Raw genomic sequence first — 21,870 nt, 5'->3', positions numbered from 1 at the left:
AGAATATTTAGTTCAGCAGGAAAGAAGAGGAACTTCTATAACTAGGAGCTTATCTTAATTATAGAAGTTACTGATTTCAAACTCAAGAATATTTAGTTCAGCAGAAAAGAAGAGGAACTTACATTATATGTTTTCTTAAAGTAAAAAAAAGAAATAAAATATAGGGCAAAGTCATTTATTCTCTTAATTGAGATTGTTACTATTTCATGGATAATATGAAAATCAGCAGGTTTTATATCAGCAACATTTGAGCATTTATTACGTTTTTGGTACTTTGTGGGTGTGGATGGAAATGAATTAAACATTCTAAATGATCTCACCATAGATCATGAACTTATTTACTGACTATGTATTGTGTTTCTTAGGGCAGAGTGGATTTTAACATGAGTCTGCCTCCCTCTTTTTTAAAAAAAGCTTTAAATGACAGAGTGAGTTGTCATATTTGTAAAAAGAATAGACAATGCTATGTTTGTTACTGTGATCCCTAAACAGCAGCGCCTTCTGTCACTTTGACAGTTTAGTCATCACTGGCAAAAAAAGTGACAGCCGGGATCCCAAGCAAATCAACAAGGATGGGATCAAGGTGCAACTTATCTATTCACTTTATTATCAAAGGAGTGCAAGTTTGAGATGAATGAAGCCTTGAAGATATGTGTGTTTCCTAGAAAGATGCTACTTTAAATAGCCATTCACATGATATAGATGTCTGAAGGGGCACACTTACAATAAATACGTTGTTTAAGGATAAGGGCCAAATCTTATGCATTGCAACTTATGGAAAAACCCTGACTGGGATTTTAAGTGTTGATAGCTTGAAGCTGATGGAACGGAAAAGGGTTCATTTTAAATACATTTTGTATTTATATCAACCCTTAAAGGGTCAGGTTTTTTATTTTATGTTTTATTTATAGGGGTTTAATGTTCCTGCTACTGTCACATCTCTTGTATAATAGACATAAATAAATTAGTTTTTATTAGCGACATTGGGAAAAAAACAGCATTTATATCGGTTTCCAGAAACAACATCTCTCGCTCAAGTGTCATTTTTATATGAATAATATTAAATTATATACCCTTTAGGCCTGGAAAAACAGAAACAGCAGATTTCTGGACATTTCACCGACTTTTAGAAGAACCATGATTCTTCAAGTTTTCCCCACAATAATACAACAATATTTAACTCTTTATATGCGAGTCAAACTTTAAATAAATCATGATTTAAAGGAGACATATCGTGCTCATTTTCAGGTTCATATTTGTATTTTGGGTTTCTACTCGATCTAGCCTACATGCTTTAATGATACCAATACATTTATTTTAAATGTACCGGAACATACTCTCTGTCTGAACATATTTGATTCCCCCCTTTGTGTGTGTGTGTGTTTGAAATGCAAAATTTGAGCTTCCCCTCCTGAAAAAGCCCAGTGTATTCTGATTGCGTTGTTAGAAAAATATGGTTCAGGTTTGCAAAGGTAGTTCTCAAGCTGTGGGTGTTGTAATGTGTGTGACATGGGAAAGGGAAACACAAAAACTGGCTGGGTTGGGCGTGTTTAACCGTTATGTGGGTTGGTTGGAACTACCCAAATTGCGAAAGCGCTGAAAATAGTCTGCTTTATGTGCAATGTGAATGGTCTCTTGCACTAAAACAACACTTATTGAAACTGGATGTGAAAGTGAGTTCCCCTACTCCAACTGCAAGCTTCTCCCTGTGGATGGCGCCCAGAACCACAGTGTTTTGTTTGGCAGCCTTCCAGGCAAGTTAAAGACATTTTAAAACACACCTCATAATCCAAGAAATTCACATACTAAATCTGTCATGTTAAATATTTATATTACTTTCTTTTTGCCTCAAATCTATAAAGCAAAAAGAAGCTGAACAGAAAAACAAGACAATGTGTTGGAATCATCCTTGTAGCCACAAGGGGGAGCCATTATTATAGTTTGATCCCAGCAGATTCAATGTGTTTCAGTGTGATTATTCCAAAAGAAACCAACCACCTAGAAAAGAAGAGATGGAGCTGACAAAATATGCAAACATACAAGGAGCGGTGGTAAGTATTTACAAAGTGATTTCATATTACATCATCAAGGAAGAAAACACTGTTTGATCTGCTGAAAACATTGAAACCAGCCTGCTGTTGCAGAATGCATTCCTTATGGACTTGGCTTATTATTTGCACCTGTACATTTTGATTGGACCATCTGCTTGCACACAAAGTAATGCTGCTTTTTTTGTGTATTTTTTATTTTTTTTTAATTTCAGTGACCAACTATAGGTCAGCGGCCCAAAGCTTTAGGAACAGTTTCTGGTTCCCCTCTAGAGTTAGTTTTGGACACGGCAGGGATGATGTTTCAGTTTCCACTCATTTCATGCACAGTGTCTTTTCCAAATGATCTTCTGCCATCACAGTTAAGTCACATGACCAGGGACTGACGTGACAAAATGTTAGTTTACTTTTAGTTTTGCACGGGACACAAACAGCGGTTTCCTGGGTGAAAGTCCTGTGTTTGTTTCACCCATCCCCCTCCCACCTGCCCCGTGTGGACTAGTCATTCTGAATGAGACACAGCGGCAGACACTCCTCTTCTTGAAGAAGATGATGAAGAAGTAAGATGAAAGCTGTGTTTTATGTACATTTGTACGCACATACAAGTTTTAAGTTGTTTTTGTACAAGATAAAACAGTAAAGTCGCGTGTCACGCATATGATGACAACTCCACCTGCTGAGTCGGACGTCCGACGCTCGGCTCGGTGGTGCTTTTTCTCCCAAAACACAGACAGGAATGTAGCAAATCTTTGCTACTAATGTTACATGCCGGTATGCCCTAAGCATAGCATGAGCCAAATCATGTGCCGTAATTGCCTGTTCACCACGTAAACACCATCCATGTTACATAATAGAAACATCTAAGCTTGAATTTTTATACCTTTGTTTTGACTGTAGGTCATATACTTTTGCATTGAAAGACAAATAACTTTTAAAAAAGTATAGAAGCTTGAATAACTAGACTTCTACCTCATGATAGAAATGTAATGCCGATATACTTGAAATGACTGAAATCTAAACGATACAAGGATCACATGATGTAGATTGTACTTGGGATAAAAGCTGCAAATTGTATGAAAGAAAAACTACATTTTAACTGTACAGGTCCTTAAATTGTAATCTTATTATAACCCATTTGAGAATAAATAAATTGACATATAATGGTTGTTTAGTTTATTCTTGGGGTGCAGCGACTCTGGTTGGTAGTCCTTGCATGTTAAATATGTTCGATTAGGGTTAAGGTTCAAGACTAAAGTATAGAAGCTAGAAACATATTTGGAAATGCTTTTGCTTATTTTACAAGAGAAATCTATGCAGCGAGTTGAAGAGGCGAGTGGTGCACACATCCATAGAGATCAGGAGTTTTATATCGTCTATTTAGCTGGTTAATGAATTGGCCGCTGCAGGGCCGCTATGGATGATTAAATGCCTGTAATTACGTGCAACATTGCGGGATTACACAACTACAGGAGGCCTCGATGGCTTCCAGCTGGTTCTTCAGTGTCCCGGTCCTGTGCTGGATGTGTGCGTGAGGCTCCTCTGGCTGCTGGTGTTCTTGATGGTGCAGGTGGAGGACTTGCCCTTGTGTCTGCACTGTCGACCACAGCTGCAGGAGGAGGCCGGCAGGTACTGTCGACAGCAGCAGAAGAAGCACCGCGCCAGGTCACGGAACAGGTGGCCGGCGAAGAACATGTAGATCCAGGGGTTGCAGCAGCTGTTGAGGCTCGCCAGCAACATGGCAATGATGAATCCCATGTCTAAGGAGGGGAGAGAGAGAGAGATTTGGTGAAAATGCATATATATTCTTAGTTACGCTCACCAATTGCATGAAATCCACAGCTGAAAATGTTCCAAATTGAACAAATACACAATTTCCTCCTGTTTGGGTAACCTTTGCTAAAATAAAAATGAAACAATGCATCTGTGAGTGTTCTTTAAAGATCTTTAAAGATGGGTTTCAGGGAAGTCAGAAAGCACTGAGACATGGACTAAAACATTGATGCTTGTGGTCTTTTCATGGGATTTGCTGACAAGGACAAACATATATCATACCACCAGCCTTATCCTTTTAATGAACCTTGTTTATGACAAGCTGGCAACCTGGCCAGGATGTAGCCTGCCCCTCAACGCATGCAGAGACAGGCTCCGACCCCCTGCGACCTGGAACTGGGTAAGCAGTTTAGAGAGGGAATGGATGGGTGGATCTTTAGAAAAAGCCCCTAAAGTAGCAGCTTTTTTTGTCCTTCCAGTAAGTTTGTGTGTGTGTGTGTGTGTGTGTGTGTGTGTGTGTGTGTAGGGTGCTGTGTTTGGTCTTTAAGCTGCACTTTAAAGTGTTTAAGCCATCGATATGATCATGGCTGTAGGGATAGTCTGGACTTTGGTCCAGACTTTAATATTGGATTTGATATCATTCAATTATTTTAGTGCAGACATCCACGATTCCCAGACGATTTGTTCTACTGACTTTGGTGAGCTCCTGACCTTTCCGCTAGCACCCCCTCCCTCAGACGATCTCAGCCTCGGCTGCACTTTGTGTGTCGGGTAAATTAGGATATATAAGCCACTTGCAACAACAATAAGATGTCACAAGCCAAACGCCTTCGCTGGACAGCTTCGGACTTTGCGTTTAATTTCTCCAGAATAAAAGTCCTGGTTCAAGGCTGTTGCACTCATATTGCACATCACTGATAGAGAAATATATGAACTAATATATGTTTAAGCATTTCAGAGAATCCCCAAAACATTTGGGGATTATTGCTGAAGAATTCTGGAACTTTGATGGATCCTTCGCAAAGAGGATTTTAAGCCATCTGACACAAAATGATGAATGGCTTCAATTAAATTCGCTCTGTCCTGGATGGAAAAATATACCTGATTTTTCTCTGCCATTCATGTGATTAAATTTTCCGCCGTCAGACGTACAAAGCAGGAGAGCTACGTCATTTGAACAGTTGAAAGTAGAAGCTTTTTTTTTTTAATCGTTAATGGAGTGAGAGATTTAGAGTGTTGTCTTCTTGTCTTCTCAAGTGAAACGGCTGACCTGTCCCCTTTACGGTGCTCTGACTCCATGTAGTACTCCCTTTGCTCTGTTGTGAGACGTGTTCCAGAGATAAGTTAAACTCCCCTGTCTTGTGATGTCTTCTTTTATGGTTTGTTATGGGGGAGCACAGTATTAACAAAAACTCCTTTTTGCTCAGGTAGAGTTCTCTTTGACTTATAGCACATTTATTACGCTGCCAGACATAGAAATAGAAAAAAAATGGCGGCCGCTTTCTTGTAATATCTTGATGTAGAGCTCCTCTGAGAGTGAAACATGGAAACAGGGTGATTTTGATGAATTGAAAAAAAGGAGGACGGTGATGATATTGCCGTCATTTATTTGCACAAAGATAATTCTGAGTTTAAAAAGTTAAACAAACATTCCACGAGAGTCCACGTTCAGCTTCTCCTTTGAACTTCCCCTCAGCGACAGGAACACTCACCTACATGGAGTCTTAACCTTCGTGGCCTTCCTCCACAGAGAAGGCAATCAGAAGTCACTGACTTTTGAACGATCGTTTCTCTGAAAATTCTTTCTTTGATATTGTATCCACAACGACCTACACAGTAGTTCCCCTCGCATGAAACTCCTCCGAATCCATAAATCATATCGAGATATTTTAAACGGATTGTATCTTTCCATCTTTCCTCTCTTCTTCTCTATCGGGCATTTATGTAAACCATAAACCTGTTCTGTTTCGCTTACTTTGATCACGTTTCCTGTTTAATCCATTTAATGTGAAATTGTTCATTTCTACGCAATTCATTAACAATGAAAAATCAATTCATTATAGTCGAATGAAAACACGGCAGTTTATGAGAAGTTGACATTTGGGAAATACATGATTTTCACAGGAAAGCTACAATGAATTTACTATCTCATATTATCATTTTTCTACTTGTATATCAGTATTTCAATTCCTGAATGTGGCGGGGCTGCACGGTGGTGTAGTGGTTAGCACTCTCGCCTCACAGCAAGAGGGTCCCGGGTTCGATCCCCGGGTCGGCCCTGGGTTCCTTCTGTGTGGAGTTTGCATGTTCTCCCTGTGTAAGCGTGGGTTCTCTCCGGGTTCTCCGGCTTCCTCCCACAGACCAAAGACATGCAGGATGGGGATAGGTAAATTGCCCGTAGGTGTGAATGTGAGCGTGTATGGTTGTTTGTCTATATGTTAGCCCTGTGATAGACTGGCGTCCTGTCCAGGGTGTACCCTGCCTTCGCCCAATGACAGCTGGGATCGGCTCCAGCCCCCCCGCGACCCTGAATACAGGATAAGCGGTAGAAAATGGATGGATGGATGGAATTCCTGAATGTGAATAAATAGATTTGACATGTTAAGCATGGCTTTTTGAAATAGAGTAGCCTTTATTGTGATATTGAGATTTTCTGTGCATCTCCAAAACTTTCACTCACACAGACGCACCTTATCAGTAATAACAAATATGAAAAGTACCCATGTTATGTTCAAAATAGAGTCTGCCTTCAATGTGTTTATTTTCCTAATTTGTGCAGAACTGCTTGGGAGAAGCCTCTATGAGGAGGATGATGAGCTCGTCTGAGTCTGGCCTATTTAAGATAAATCCGCTCATGCAATCTTGCTGATAACACCACTCGGGAGGTTATGGGGCGTATCTGCTCTGCTGCTCTTGTCCTCCTTAATGGCAACCTCAAACGGAGACATCTGAACAAACTATGCGGTGAAATGGAAATGAAAATAAACCACCAGCGGGAACCCGGAGAGAAACTCTTTGATGACCTGGTACACTTCCTGTCTCCGTGGCTCATAATCTCCATAAATGACACTCCCATTAATCTGCCCTCACTCCGGGGGAAGTCTTGCCGGCGTGCTGCCTTGGAAGTGAAGTGTTGTGTATTCTTGGACATACTTCCTGAGGTGGAAGAGTAACCTTTGTACATGGGAGAAGATTTACAAATGATATAATCTTGGACGAAGTTCATAAACCAATAATGTGATCAAGAAAACAGAACAGTGGTTTTACCTTCTTGGGGTGCAGCAGGATCCCACGCAGACCACATCTGGACAAAGAAGAAGGGGGTCCAGCACACAATGTAAGCAAGGACCACCACAAATGTCATTTTCACTGTTCGAATCTTAGCTTTGGAAATGAGCCTCACGCTGCTCACGCGACAGAGCGGCGGCGCGCCTTTGGAGGGCCTCGGAGCCAGAGCCAGGAAGTGATCCCGTCTGGTTTTTAAATTGAAATTCTGCCATATTTTAAAACAAATCATCCCATAGCAGATGCTTAAAATCGCCACAGGGAAAATGTAAATGCTGAGACTCATCCACGTGATGTATGCTTTGGCCCCCCACGGCTGTATGAAGTCCCCCCAGCAGTCGTGCACGCCGTTGCCCACGTCCCTCATAGAAAAGATGTACGCCTGTGGAGAGCTGAAGATCAGACTGAGCGTCCAGGAGGCGATCACGGAGAAGCGATCCTTCCGCTTGTTCACGGAGCGAAGCGGCTGCCAGATCGCCAAACACCTGTCGACGGACATCAGGACGAGCATGTAGGTGGAGGCGAACATGCCCACGACCTGCAGGTATTTCACCAGCCTGCACAGCAGATCCGGCCCGTAGAAGCGAAACGTGATGTCCCAGATGAGCTGGGGTAAGACCTGGAGGAGCGCCACGACGAGGTCCGCGATACTCAGGTGCTTCATGAAGTAATACATCCGAGACTGGCTGTGCTTGGTGGTGCGGATGGCCCACAGGACGCACAGGTTGCCGGTCAGCGCGAGCACCAGCACCAGGACCAGGACGGTCACTTCCACTTTGGCCACCTCTTCGTTCCGTTTCAAAGGGTTCACCGTGGTGTTTCCTGAATGGCTGTCGTTATTTGTCGCCGAGCTGCTCCAGGAAACATTCTGCGTCCAAGTATTCTGCTCGCGTAAAAACTCCTCCATCGCGCGCGTAAAGAAGCGCCACTTTAGCGCAGCCAGCGATCACATCACAAAACAGATCAGGGCCGCGTCCCCTTTTGTGTAGTCACACAGTCCACTGTCAGCTCACTTATTATTTTTATATAAATTGTCCTCAGGTTAAATTAGGGTATAATCCAAAAGTCAGCGCTGTCTCTGTAGAGAAACACATTGGAACCCTTTTTATTGAAAACTCCCAACTCAAGCCTTTGAATGATTAAAACTTAAAACAAGAAAAGTATGATCATACAACCAAACCTACCCTGTAAGAGCTCCTTGGCACAGTGATGATGATGATGATGCGTCCAGCTTCATATCTGGTAGCAGCAGCTCTGTGGGCTATATCCTTCTGATGTCAGTTACTCCCTCCCCGCATCTCATTTTAACCTCAAGAAAGAGGTCTGAGTCTCTCTCGCTCTCTCTCTCTCACTCTCTCTCTCTCTCTCTCTCTCTCTCTCTCTCTCTCTCTCTCTCTCTCTCTCTCTCTCCCTCCCTCTCTCTCCCTCCCTGTGCATTGAGTTTACTTTGCTCCATGTAAAATCGAATGCAAGGCTATCTTGTATCGGCAGTGGCTTAATGCATAGGCGTAATTTATGGGGGGGATGGGTGGGTTGTAACCCACCCAATAACCCCCCTAAAGCATCGCAAGCCCCCCCACCATAGTCTCCAAAGATCCTGTGGGAAACACTACAAACCCATTTGTAATCGGGACTAAATACTTAAAGTTAGAGGCAATTAAGGACCACAAGTCCTAAAAAGAACACTTGCTTTAATGTGTATTCTGTACACGTTCAAGAACCATTCTTATGCATTTTCTGAGTCGGTCACCTTTATTTTAGGCACAAACTATTTGGGCTGGTAAACCCAACCTGCCACAGTGCATGGTGGCCAAAGAATTTAACTTCAGGCCCTGTGTGTGTGTGTGTGTGTGTGTGTGTGTGTGTGTGTGTGTATATATATATATATATATATACCTGCTTCACAGGCGGAAATCTCAACCCCCCCAATGTTCAACGCAAAGTTACGCCCTTGGCTTAATGGTTTTAGCATTTACATTATTAGAAGTGATCTCTATTTTGAGATTCACAAGAAGGAAAACTCCTCTCTGAACCGAAAGATGCTATCTGATGCTGGTTGGACATAAAACTGTGATGCAAACTTCACTGACTCGTTCAGGGGAAATCAAAAAGCATCAGTTTTCAAGGGCAGGGAGTCATTCAATCCAGTTGAACAGCAAACAAGCAAAAAAAAATGTGCTCATGAATTGCTTGTAATATTAATTGTGCCTTAAGAAAACCATACCGGCGTCCACACAGGGCCTTATTAAATTCCCTAATTTCCTCCTGCGATGCAGTCATGATTCCTAGTAAATTGACTTTCCCCTTTTCAGGCCCATGCAGCACATTCATGCACTGACAATAACTCATATTACTAAAACAGCAATCATCCAAAATGTCAGACGTGTTTTCTTTGAATGAAATCCTTTATTTATTTATTTATTCACCCACTTGCCGGTGCTGCATTGTCAGTCGTTTGTTCATCTGAATAGCCCTCATGTGTGATGCCTTGTTGCGTTTGTGCGAGATCTAGATCAACTGCTACATAATCAAGCAAACCAAGAAGAACTTATTACGATTTTTATGTAAGAATTGAAGATACAAGTTTTCTTCTGCTTGAATAATCATCTTTTTTTTGTTGTAATGACTCAAGGCTAAAATGTCTGGATGGTGAATAATTGAGTGCAAAGCCCACCGATGTTGTGGGTTGTTGCCATCAGCCATCCATCTGTGAACTAGATGATATAACAACAGTAAGACCTTGTAATTCACCCCACATGATCCTCCAAGTAATAGGCTGTGTCAAAATGAACTACTTTACTTTGCATATGCAGCACTCAGGTAAATCAGTCATGATCGGCTACACAAAAGTGATGAGAAGTTGTCCCCCCTCAACATATTCTTCAAAATAAAATATCAACTTGTTAAGACGTGAGGTAACCATGGTGACTTGCTGGAGTGGATATGTCAGCCGAGGAGACATGTGGGACAAACAGGACAAAAGATTCAATCAGAGGTCAAAGAGTCTGACTGCAGATGAGGTCTGTTATTGATACAGAGATTTATTTTGGAAGCCACAAAAGAAAAGAGCAGAATGAAGGGTAATCATTGACTGAACGCAGGTTCCTTTTTCCCAGTAAATAGAACAATATCTGACATATTGCAGCCTTCCAGGATATATGATGGTTGACATGCATTATTTTTCTTAATCAGTATAAGGAGGTGTAAACGGAAAGACCTTTTAATGTAAGTTTTGGTTGATAAAAAAAAATTGTCACGACTAAATAAGCAAAAGTTAGAATTTAGGAATAAACGTCTTTAGGTGTGCTTCCTGTATGAAGAGTTTATACTCAAAAAGGAAAAGAAAAGTGTGTGTTGTTGTGCTGTGATCAGATTGGCAGAACATTGTGTGTTCATTTAACCACTCACAGCACAACAATTGACAATAAAGTGATTAAAACGATCTTAAATTCCACTCTGATGCTCTGGTGTTTGTGTGCACCAATCAGATGACAAACCAATAGAAAACAATAATTAATATTATTATTTTTGGAACCCATCTACTTCAGAAAACATGATTTCCTGTACTTTTCGATGTAACCACTCACAGCACGAAGCTGTAAGAAAAAACAGGACCTTTAAACTGCTGACATCACACCCTCTCACACAACGCATGAAGCAGTTTCATTCTTTTAAAAGCATCTGAAGCTGAGGCCGCCATCCCGACTGACAGTGCTGTCGTTGGAGCGTAGCGTAGCGTTTGCCCTCAGGGAAACACTGCTAGCTGTGTCAGCACTTTTGCCATAGTTTGCGGTAATAGCGCTGTTAGCACAGGCAAATAAACTCTCCCGATCTCGGATGTAGCACCTTTAAAATACAGGATTAGGTGTCAGACATCGTGGAATGTGTTTATGAACAACAAAGACAACGCAACACATGAGTTGTATCTTGCATACTAAGCAGCAGCAGCTGGGAAAGCCCTCCAAGCATCGGCACCCTGTGCTGTTGTGTATTTTTATGGGCAACAGCATCTGCACGATGATCTCAGCGCATGGTCATTAACATGCAACGTTTAATGTAAACTCATTGCAAGAATGAGAAAGGGCTCAATTATGAAACCATAACTGAACCTTATGAAAAACATACTTTTTTGAGATAACAGTGAAAACCCACATGAGATTGAATCAAATGGGACTTTTCATTAAGAGGAGCTGAAAATACTTAGAGAACCCTTCAATAATACCAATAATAATATATCTCTTTCAGCGCCTCTCATATAAGGGTTTGGTATTAATTAGTTTTAGAAATAAACCTGCCTTTGCCAGTAATTATTTTGTACCTTTAAATGGGAGATAATCCGTTTTAATACACAGGCAGAGATAGGAGACTATTAATAAGATCAGCTGGACCCAATTTCAAAAAAGCAATCAATCCGTTATTAGATGGTATATTCATTAATAAAATGAATAAATGACGTAAAAGCAATTATATTTGGACTAAGAAAGATTATTTTTACATAATTTTGCTGTGATGCATTTGTGAATTCTACCAAATGTATCTGACATCTTGTTTGCAGAGCAATATATCCAAACAATTATTTGGCTTTTGAAAATTAATTTGTGACAATAAAGGTTGATTATTTTAGATTTTAAGCAAATTCTTCATACCAAAGACTCCACTACACCATTTATAAATTGGCATTATTGTACCATTTCTGTTTTACCCAAATCACAGATAACTTGCCTGGAAATATTTACTTTACTGTGGACAAGGATGCACTTTTCCCAGAATATTCACCAAATGAATCTTAATGTTCCGAAAAAAAAAAATTTTTTAAGGAAACCTGCTGTCTGTCCTATTTGCAACACATGATAAAAAAAAATGACAAAGATTATTTCAAAAGGATCAAATCTGAACACAAGAAAATGCCCGAACTCGACCCGAGACCTAAAGTTTGTCATTTGCTACTGGACAACAGCAAAATCAATACAACACATATAATCTTTTTTGGCTTATTTTGCCAGAACTGCATTCTGGGAACAGTTTCTCGGTGTCCCCGAGTCAGAACCAAACATGGAGAGGCAGCCTTCAGTTTTTACGCACCACACATCTGGAGCAAACTTCCAGAAAACTGCAGGTCTGCTTCAAATCTCAGCTCTTTTAAATCAACAAGACTTTTCTGTTTGCCGCTGCCTTTCACTAAATACTATCTATGAACACTGTAATTTGTATTCCTTTGATATTCTTGTTTTTAATTATATATTTTTAAAATGTTTTATGTAAAGCACTTGAATTGCCCTGTTATTGAAAAGTGCTATACAAATAAAACTGCCTTGCTTTATACAAATGTGTATACCATATATATATATTTTTTTTTTATTTTGATCACATATATACACAACATTGCATATATGCCATAAGTTAAAAATGCAAAAAAGGAACAAAGTTGTCCCCTTAATTATACATTAACATTGCATGAGCTGTAATCGCTGTATGCTGTTGATCACAGTGTATGAACATGTGTTTTTGTTATTCTGCAATACGTTTATGGTTATTTTACTGTAATTCCATCAATAGCAGCACGGCTACAGTACATGAGCACACTGGACAACATATGGTTAAAAAAGATCTTGTTTCACACAAATACCTTGACATGAAACAGATGAGTGTCACAATGAAGGCTCTTCAGCGTGGAGACTGGCATGTAAACAGATAGAGACGGGACCCTGACCACACGTCAACTCTGTCTCAGGTGTCACTTGGCGTCCGTGCACTTCATCTGTTCATCAGTATATTTACAGATCAACTCGGCGTGTTGTGACAGTCGTTGGACCCGCTGATGTAAGTGCAGAGGCATCCTGCTGTGGGAATGTCTGAGCGCACGAGGACCGCTGCAATACAAGGATAACAAACGGGAGTGTTGGTACAGCTGCCCCGTGGTTTCTGTGCACTCACACAGGTATAAACCAGCAGTCACTCTCCTGTTCCTAACCCAAAGCATGTGTGTGTTGGTGGAAAGGGTCAGAAATCATGCAGAACTAAATCATGTTAGCGTGACTAACACAGGGATTGCGTGAGCACTGCAGACCAAAATAAACTTTTTCACTGTTGTAGACTTAAAGATTGATTTTCAGTTGGTATCTCTCTGGTGCGTGTTTTATTTACATATTAGATATGATATGATTATATGATAAAAACAATACTGTTGTCTGTTTATCTGATATCCACAAGAAAAGTATTCAAGCATTAATAAGTATACTTTTTAAAGTGATAATTATTGGCTTTTAGTCATTATTGATTGGACACCACGTGGTCAATGGTGGACTTTTGATAACATAAGACTTCTATTTGAAATTAAATGAAGCAAATAATAACAGCTGCTTGGTATCCAACAGAAGAAGGGAAAAAACAAACTGTGGAGTAGGATGATCTATTGCATCATTTTCTTTTAATGAGCTGACTAAAGGAGAACTATTCTGTGTGACACGGTAATACTGGACTCAAATGGTGTTTGCACTTTGCATGATATTCTTGTGTGATTGTCTTGAAAGGCGATGAGTGAGTACATTTAATGACTATTTCTAAGGCACAACAAGTATCACATGAAGGCAAAGTTGCTCATCTAATGCACAACATGACATGGTCCTTGGGTTGGTTTGTTGTTTCCTGTTTTATTTTGATAATCGCTCTCCTCGTGTGTCATGTCTACTTTGACTTCCTGCCTTTGTCTTTTCCCACCTGTTTCCTATCACACCTGTCTTCTGTTAATCTCGTCGGCTCTGCCTTTGTGTTGTTGCCTACCACACACTTGTTGTCCGCCTTGTTAGCCAATCCGTGTGTGTCTCGTTCTAGTTCTCCGTGTACATCAGGCTGGTTCTGAAAAGTGAAGCCAACGTGGAAGTACCTCAAACTTGCATTCTCTCAGCTGGCCATCAGAGGGCGACACCTCTGGTTACAAAAAGAAGTCTGGTTGCATGTAAGTCCATTAGAAAATCACTCTCCTTGACCCAACTTGAGCTTATGTTATTAATGACACATGGTTTTCCTGCTCTTAATTATGAAACAAGCTTATTATACTTTCCGGATTTGCAGAATACACTATAATCAAATAACCATTCCTGAGAAAGTGCATGTTTAATACAGAATCTCTTGTTGTTTTGAAGAGGTCCGTTGTTGTTGTCTGTTGTTGTCTGTTGTTGTTGTCTGTTGCAGTAATTGGGGTAATTTTCCTTTGCACCATGTGTTTCTATGGAATCTATGAAATTGTGATTTATGAGAACCAAGGAAATGACATGAGTACTAGAAGTTCTTTAAACCAGAGATGTTCAACAGGGGGTCCGGGACCTCCAAAAATACACATAAACATCTAATAAGCAAACATTAATGTTCATTGTTGTGTTAATGTGAAGTTGTGATGTAGAAATGCCAATGTATAATATATATGTATGTATGTATAATATATATATATATATATATATATATATATATATATATATTACAATTTGTTCAGATAATTATAGAACAAATGTATATATATATATATATATATATATATATATATATATATATATATATATATATATATATATATATATATATATATATATATATATTACAATTTGTTCAGATAATTATAGAACAAATGTATATATATATATATATATATATTACAATTTGTTCTATAATTATCTGAATCTGTCAACAATTATTATTTTAATGGCTTAGCATTGTATACATACATCATTACAAAGTATCTTTATACATGGCCCTATAGGCTGCACTACACATTATTATTGGCTGGTATAATAAGCAATAAGGCAGGGGGTCCTTGGCCTGAAAAATGTTGAAGACTTCTGCTTTAAATTATCACATTTTCTTCCTTCAGAACTAACAAAGTATAACAAAAGACCACTCTGTACTTCTATGACTAAGGGCTAAAAATGGTTACTTTTAAACATTTAAAAATGCAATAGTTTCTGATTTTAGGCTGAGTGAGAAAAATAACAATCACTTTGTTTCAGAGTCAATGGTTTCAACAACTGCTCCAGCACATGGACACAATTGAAAGCAACAGTGATAAAAGCCAAGCCCTCCAAGAATACATAAGACAGCAGTGCATGCCACCATAGCCTCTGGCATTATTCTCAGAGGATACTTCTCCCATCATCTGTACCATCTGCAGCTGAGCTCAATTAATGGAAAATCATTGACATGCATCCAAGCAGAGGCTTTGCATGTTTCCTTCTGGTGAAGTGCCCTCTGCAAAAAAGTGGGCCTTGTGAGTGAGCTCACAGATCTCTGGTATACCTGTAAGTGATTCCTCTACCAGGTGGCAGTCAGTGGGAAAGTGGATTTGACAGCATTGGACCTGGAAGATTTTTCCTCAAATGTCTAAAACACTGAAAGTTATCGTTTCCTGTGCAGTCTATCCTTAACTGCAGCTGTAGCCCCCAAACACATCATTTGTCTATTTCAGGTCAATTTCACTTGACACAAGATTATCCTCCCCTTCAGTTGAAGTAGCACTCTGAGGGAGACTGAATTGGCCTCTGCTTGATTTGATGACCTCATGTCACCTGTGTGGAATAAATGTTCCAATTAGAAGTTTATTGTATACGACCTCTTCTTAGATCCCCAATATGAAATAATAATGACAATCCTCCCCTTGATACAGACACCATTAGTTCTAACTTCGGTCCTGCTTGAACAAATACAGCCCAAATTCATGATTCTGTCACTTAAACTGGCGGAATGTCCTGGAGAGAGATGATGGAATTGTATATCAGATCTCACCAGGACCTGAAGCAACACACCGCCCCTATGTTGTCTTAACACAGGTTTGACTTCTTTATTGCTTTATTCTTCTCACCATATGTTTCCCTCATGGCGCCCTACTTTGTAAGATGAAAATAGTGCGCTTGGAACAAAAGTCAGGTTTAGTTTCTCAATAAACAATGACCCCCTCGTGGCTCTGTTGACACGCGGCCTCGGTGGTAAATTGGAAAGTGTCACGTCACACAGTAGTTAGAAAGTGTGGTAGATGTGGAGTCAGCCAAGGACTTTGAGGACACACAGAAAGAAAAAAGTCAGCGTCGAAATGACACCGATGCAGACTGCCTTGCTGTGGGATTTAGAGTAATTCTTCAAGTAACTGGTTATGACTTCTCCTTAAAGTAATGCCACAAAGATCTTCTGTCTAATGCCAATACTTAGCAGTAGCTGTTGGAAAATTCCTCCTCCGCATTTGAAACTGTTTGGGAGTAATAGACGCTTTAAAATGTCCACCAAAAAGTAGCTTTGCTCAAGGCCCACTCCTATTATTATCATCATCATATATCAGCACTAGAGACCGACTCAAAAACAAATACTCTCACTTTGAATAACTTTACTATTGTGTGTCAAAACAATATGAATTATGATAGATATTGAGACGGAGTTGCATATTGTATAACAGGATGAGATCAGTATAAGAGAGGGGGCGAGGGATACACTCTCCAGTCAAACAGAGTCTACTTTACACCCATTAAATCATACCAGATGGGGCTGAGCCAGGATAAGAATGGTTGGAGGTGCGGAGAGGCACATGGTACTGAAGCCTCCTCCATGAAACGTGGTAATCACAGAGCACGGAGAATGTCCTTGGGCAGCCAATGGCAAGAACAGCGAGAGCGAGCCTGTAATGTGATAAATCTTTTCCAATAAAACTGAATCTGATTAAATTGAAAATGTTGCTTTTAACGTTTGGGTGAATCCACCCCTCTTTTAAGGAATAACTTTTTTTTTTTGTTAATAAAAGATTTGATGAAATAATGGCTATTGCTGTAAAAGACAAAAGAATAGATATGTTTAACTTGCTTGGAGGTAAACTGCCATAATGATGATTTTGGAGATATTTTTATGGAGTTTTTGGACCGTTCTGAAGGCAGGATTTGTTCTTTTTTATTCTTTGTTCTTGTTGTTTTTTTAACAAGAGAGTAAAGCACTATACGTCAGATTGTGCACAACAAAACCTCTCACTTCTCCTCGAATGATATAGATCTGATTTATTGAGTTTGGCGGTGGCATATTTGTCACACTGAACAGCGATGAGTGCATCACTGAGACATTTTCTCGGCTACTCACTTGTTTCAGTCACATGTGTGTGTCGTACCGATGAAAGAAGATATCGTGTTTGGTTTACTCGGAGCATGTCAAATGGAAACAAGATGGAGACTACATTTAAATTCTTAAAGAAGTCCACAGGCAATGAGTGTTAAAGTAGAGGAGGATTTTCCTTTTGCAACGGAGCTCTATCTGAGATGTATTAGCCGACCAGGAATTTGAGTTAGAAATCCTGGTCTACAAAATAATCTTTCTTCATAAAAGCGAAAGCCAAACGTTATCCTAATTGATCCAGCAGTTGCTGACAATGTGGTTTTGACATAATAATCCATTCACTAACACCTCATGTATGATACAGCGCTTTATCTGAGAGAAGATAATATTAGGTATTATTGGTTTCATACTATTTAAAACCTGATTTGCAGAAAATTCCAAACCATACAGCAGTCAATCAGGTTATTTATTTATTGTTTTAAACTTTTTAAGTAAGACGCAGTGTGGTAAAAATGTATGCTAACGGTTGCACGTATTAGCCCCGCTAGCAATGTTAGCACCTGATGTTGTACGCTAATTTAAAGGGACAGTGTGTAACATTTTAGGTAATTTATGAGCTAAAATCAATATCTTCATTCATAAATAAGTCCTCATAAGTATATATATATATATATATATATATATATATATATATATATATATATATGTAACGTTTCATTCCCATATATTTTGAGTCACTTTTTGAAATCACATGAAACACTTTTGAATCTCCATAGGTCCACCAAACAGCACTAATTTAAAAAAATACCACACGTTACTTTTGGAGCTTTGACTTTGCTGACAAGCAATCTAGCATTTAAAATGTGATACTTTTAAATGGGGTCTGTCAGAGTGCTCGCCCCCCCATAAAAACAAATATTCCCCTGTTTAGCTCAGCTAATAACACAGAATCTGTCAGCACATTGGTGTATTATTGTCTGTTCTTTGCTGTGTGGGTGTCTACGCTGTAGAGCATATTAATGGCATTGTATGTGGGTTGTATTTATATTCACGAAAGTTGTCATTATTATGATCTGTTGACAGAGGAAGTAGTTAAACCAAGAAAACATTACAACATTCTTAGTAGGATATAATATTAGTAGTAAGCAATATCAGTTGATCGTTTATTTTTTCACATGGTCCAATCGTGGTTGCTAAGGATCGCCAGTAGGCAATCTGATCACCAGGGGGCGCCTATGTGGCCCAGTGTTTAACAGAACATTGAAACAATACAATCTAATTAGGTTAAGTTTATAAATGCGTGAATCTATGTTTAAACAAGATTTTTTTTTACTGATAATAATAATAATAATAATAATAATAATAATAATAATAAAATAGTATTATCATAATTGATAAGTTAGAAACGTGTGCAATAGCCCACCTTTTCATCCCCTCTCACTCACTCTCTCAGACACACAAAGACACATCAACACAATATTCTGCTTCAATCCATATGAGTCAACTTTTAACAACATTTTCACTCTGTTTTCTCCTGTTCGCTGCACACAAACACGGGATACTGCTCCACTAGAGGCATCTCTAAATGCATTGTAAGGTGCAGATTCTAGAGATTATTTTTTCGTAAATTGTTTAAAAATTGCCTTAATATCGGCATAAAAAACAATTGTCAATCATCCCTTCAATCGTTGATATACGATCCGATTGCCAGTGTGCACACGCCTAAGAGTCACAAACTTATTCATATTTAGGTTTAAGAGGAAGAATTTATTAATTTGGAAGCACAGGTTAGCACTGCAAGGGGCAAAATTAAATATTAAAATGTTAGTTCCCATGGCAGGATACCGCTGTTTGAACAACTAGCTGGGTCTGGTGCTGCATACATATCTGTGAATTAGCTCATACTTATACGGCTTAAGGGTAAAACCGGTGACCCATTAACTCATTTTCACTTCAAATCATTTGTAAATGTTGTCACATGACCATGTATTTTACAAAACTGTGGACCTTTTAATGGACCATACCTCAGACTACATGCTACACTGCTGCTATTTTATACAAAAAAAATCCAATAAATACACTCATTGTCCTACCAAGTTCGAAATATTGGGGCCAGCTCATATTTCTGGCTGCACTGAAAATACAAGGTTTTCTTGTTTAATCAGTGCTTGTCAGTGATAAATGAATGTCTTCCGGAGGTCACGCTACCTTTATCGGGTCTGAGGATATTCTGAGATGTTTTATCAGAACCATTATGGAAAGAAAACCAACACACACTCTGGTTCACCCACCCAAAATATATGTGAAAATAAATCTGCTTTATGTCATATAAGGTGAAGACAGCAGGTTTAAAAGTAAAACATGCAATAAAAGTAAGCGTCCGTCATCAGAACATGTTTTCTTAACGTTTCCAACCCTGATTTCCCCTGAAATGTCCCCATATAGAGCAAACTTGAAATGTCCATTTATGACTAAATTAAATATTTTGTTCCAAACTGTTATAAGCCAAAATGCTTTGTGTGTGTGGTTGCACCATTACTTTAAATGGAAATATTGTATATGTGTGTCGTAACTGGAATTTAAAATTAAGGTATGTGAAAATGTTTGTCTACAAGACGAGCTTATATCGTCATATGAAACAAATCAACTGCATGAAACAAGAACAACATGTTCTATAAAATGTGTGAGCTTTAACGTCTAGGTCTAAAAAAACCAGGATGTATTGCAGACAGACGTAAGTTCAACACTTAACATAATGATGAACAGACACAGATGCACTTTGGAGAAGATCTTTTGTCAGAATATGAACTAGAAATAAAAGCCTGATGGCTCTACGGTAAGGCATGCTTTTTAACTTCATCGGCTGATTCAATTTCAACAAGAAAATTCAATTCAGAGCTCAACATTTTGGGAATCAGTGGTTAATCTTCAGTGAAACCTCAAGGCCTGTTATGGTGTTCTTTATATTCCCCATTTATAGCCGGGCCTTCAGTGAGGCTGTTTTATATCAGTCTTCTTATCCGTCTCATTAAGTCAAACAACTTTTAAATAAAGATATATCATGTTTACTTTTAGTGACATCAAGTTGCAGAGATGGTATTAAGCATAGTCAAGGTCACTTTGCATCCCTTTTTTTTTAACCAACATCCATAAAGAGACAGTGGCTGTTAAAATGATTTACTCTCACGCAAATCCAAAAGTTACAGGAACATAATCGCTTTTTAAATGTTGAGCTTTGATCTTGTGCTGAGTTTTGGGAGTCAGGCAAAGTTAAGATGGGTCTCTGGGGTTCTGTGAAAAAACGACTTTTCCACTGTAGAGAATCACCGCCTCTTGTCGTCAACAATGACAGACTGTTTACATTATGAACTGACTTTTCAAGAAAACTTGAAAACAATGTTTACATATAATTGAGAAATCACCTGTATCATTTATTGAAACATAGTGGTTTATGCATGTTGCTAATGCTATCAGGTTTTAATTCACTCAAAAGTATAAAAAAAATATTGTTGTGGTATTAAATACAGATAAATGATTTTCAAACACACTCTCATCTTTCAAAGAAATAAAAAACTATACAATAAAGTTTTCATTGCAATTCACTTATGAAAGAGTTAACAGATCCTAATGCAACCTGCAGGCCTCGTTCCTCATTATCCGTTCTTCAAGTCTAGTTGAATGAACCACAAATCACTAGTTGAATTTATTGTCCTAACTCGGCTACTGAAGAAAAGATAGGGTGATAATGATTCCCTAAACATAAAGCCAAACGGAAATACAATGCAATTCAATGTTTACCAGCTTTTATTGAACTGTCTATCGGTTAAAAGGTAGGGATGAAAGATGTGTTTTGCCTTTCTTGTCAGCAAAACAGGCAAAAGCTGCTAAAGTTCCCATCAACTTCTCTTTTTAATTTTCTGCTTGTAACTCATCACTACATCACGTCAGACTGGAGGAAATGAAAATGAGTCCCAGGCTGTTTTTATAAAATAAAAAAAAGATAGCAACAGGTCAGCCTTCACAGTGGAAATTCAGTTTATGTATTGACTGGGGAGACCTAAATGTTTGTGAATTGTCTCCTAAGTGAGCCTTCACACGAACATTTTTTTTTATTTCCAGACAAAAGACGAACAACGTGACAGGAACAGTGAACACCAGCCCCTCCAGGGAGTCACAATCCCTGTGAATTATGCACAAGCTTGTCATTGTGTCACGTAACCAAACTCTGACTTCCTTGTTTTAGGACAAAAATATCACATTTATTAACAAAAAATGACTGCTAAAGCCTGTGGAATGCAGGTCCCTGAGACACGGAAGCTTGGTTGAACCATTTCTCCATTGTGGAGAAACACAAATGAAAGTCATCGATTGACAAACACCTTTCTACTGGAAACACACCTGGAGAATGGGACAAATCACCATGACACACGGTGATGCACCACATCCATTCACAAGAGCTGAAAGAATCACGGAGAGTGATTAAATATGCAAGGTTAGGAGTAATATTAAGGTAGTATTATTTTACAAAGTTAAAGCCCCCATGATGATTTTGTCCATGACACAGTGTCCTAAATAAGGTGGCAGCTGACTGTAGGGAGATTGCCTGAAAATGTCCTAATTCTTTTGGATGTAATTCTCAATAAACATCTCGATTACGTCATTTTTGGGTTCATTGTTCCTTTCAACAGCCCGG

At 39.0% G+C, this 21,870-nt stretch overlaps 1 protein-coding gene across 1 annotated transcript; it reads right to left on the bottom strand.

The window, feature by feature from the left end:
* Nucleotides 1-1,910: 1,910 nt before the first annotated feature.
* Nucleotides 1,911-8,150, bottom strand: oxtrb (oxytocin receptor b). The gene is made up of 2 exons (XM_084022804.1): nt 7,086-8,150; nt 1,911-3,805 (listed from the first exon to the last, which is right to left on the bottom strand). The coding sequence occupies exons 1-2, from the start codon at nt 8,008-8,010 to the stop codon at nt 3,546-3,548; spliced, it is 1,185 nt and encodes a 394-aa protein (XP_083878930.1). The 5' UTR covers nt 8,011-8,150; the 3' UTR covers nt 1,911-3,545.
* Nucleotides 8,151-21,870: the final 13,720 nt, after the last annotated feature.

Source organism: Eutrigla gurnardus (genome assembly GCF_963514095.1).
Source record: "Eutrigla gurnardus genome assembly, chromosome: 2".
Classification (NCBI taxonomy): Eukaryota; Metazoa; Chordata; class Actinopteri; order Perciformes; family Triglidae; genus Eutrigla; species Eutrigla gurnardus.
The sequence above is the reverse complement of the archived record's forward strand: the minus strand, read 5'-3'. Positions and strand labels throughout refer to the sequence as shown.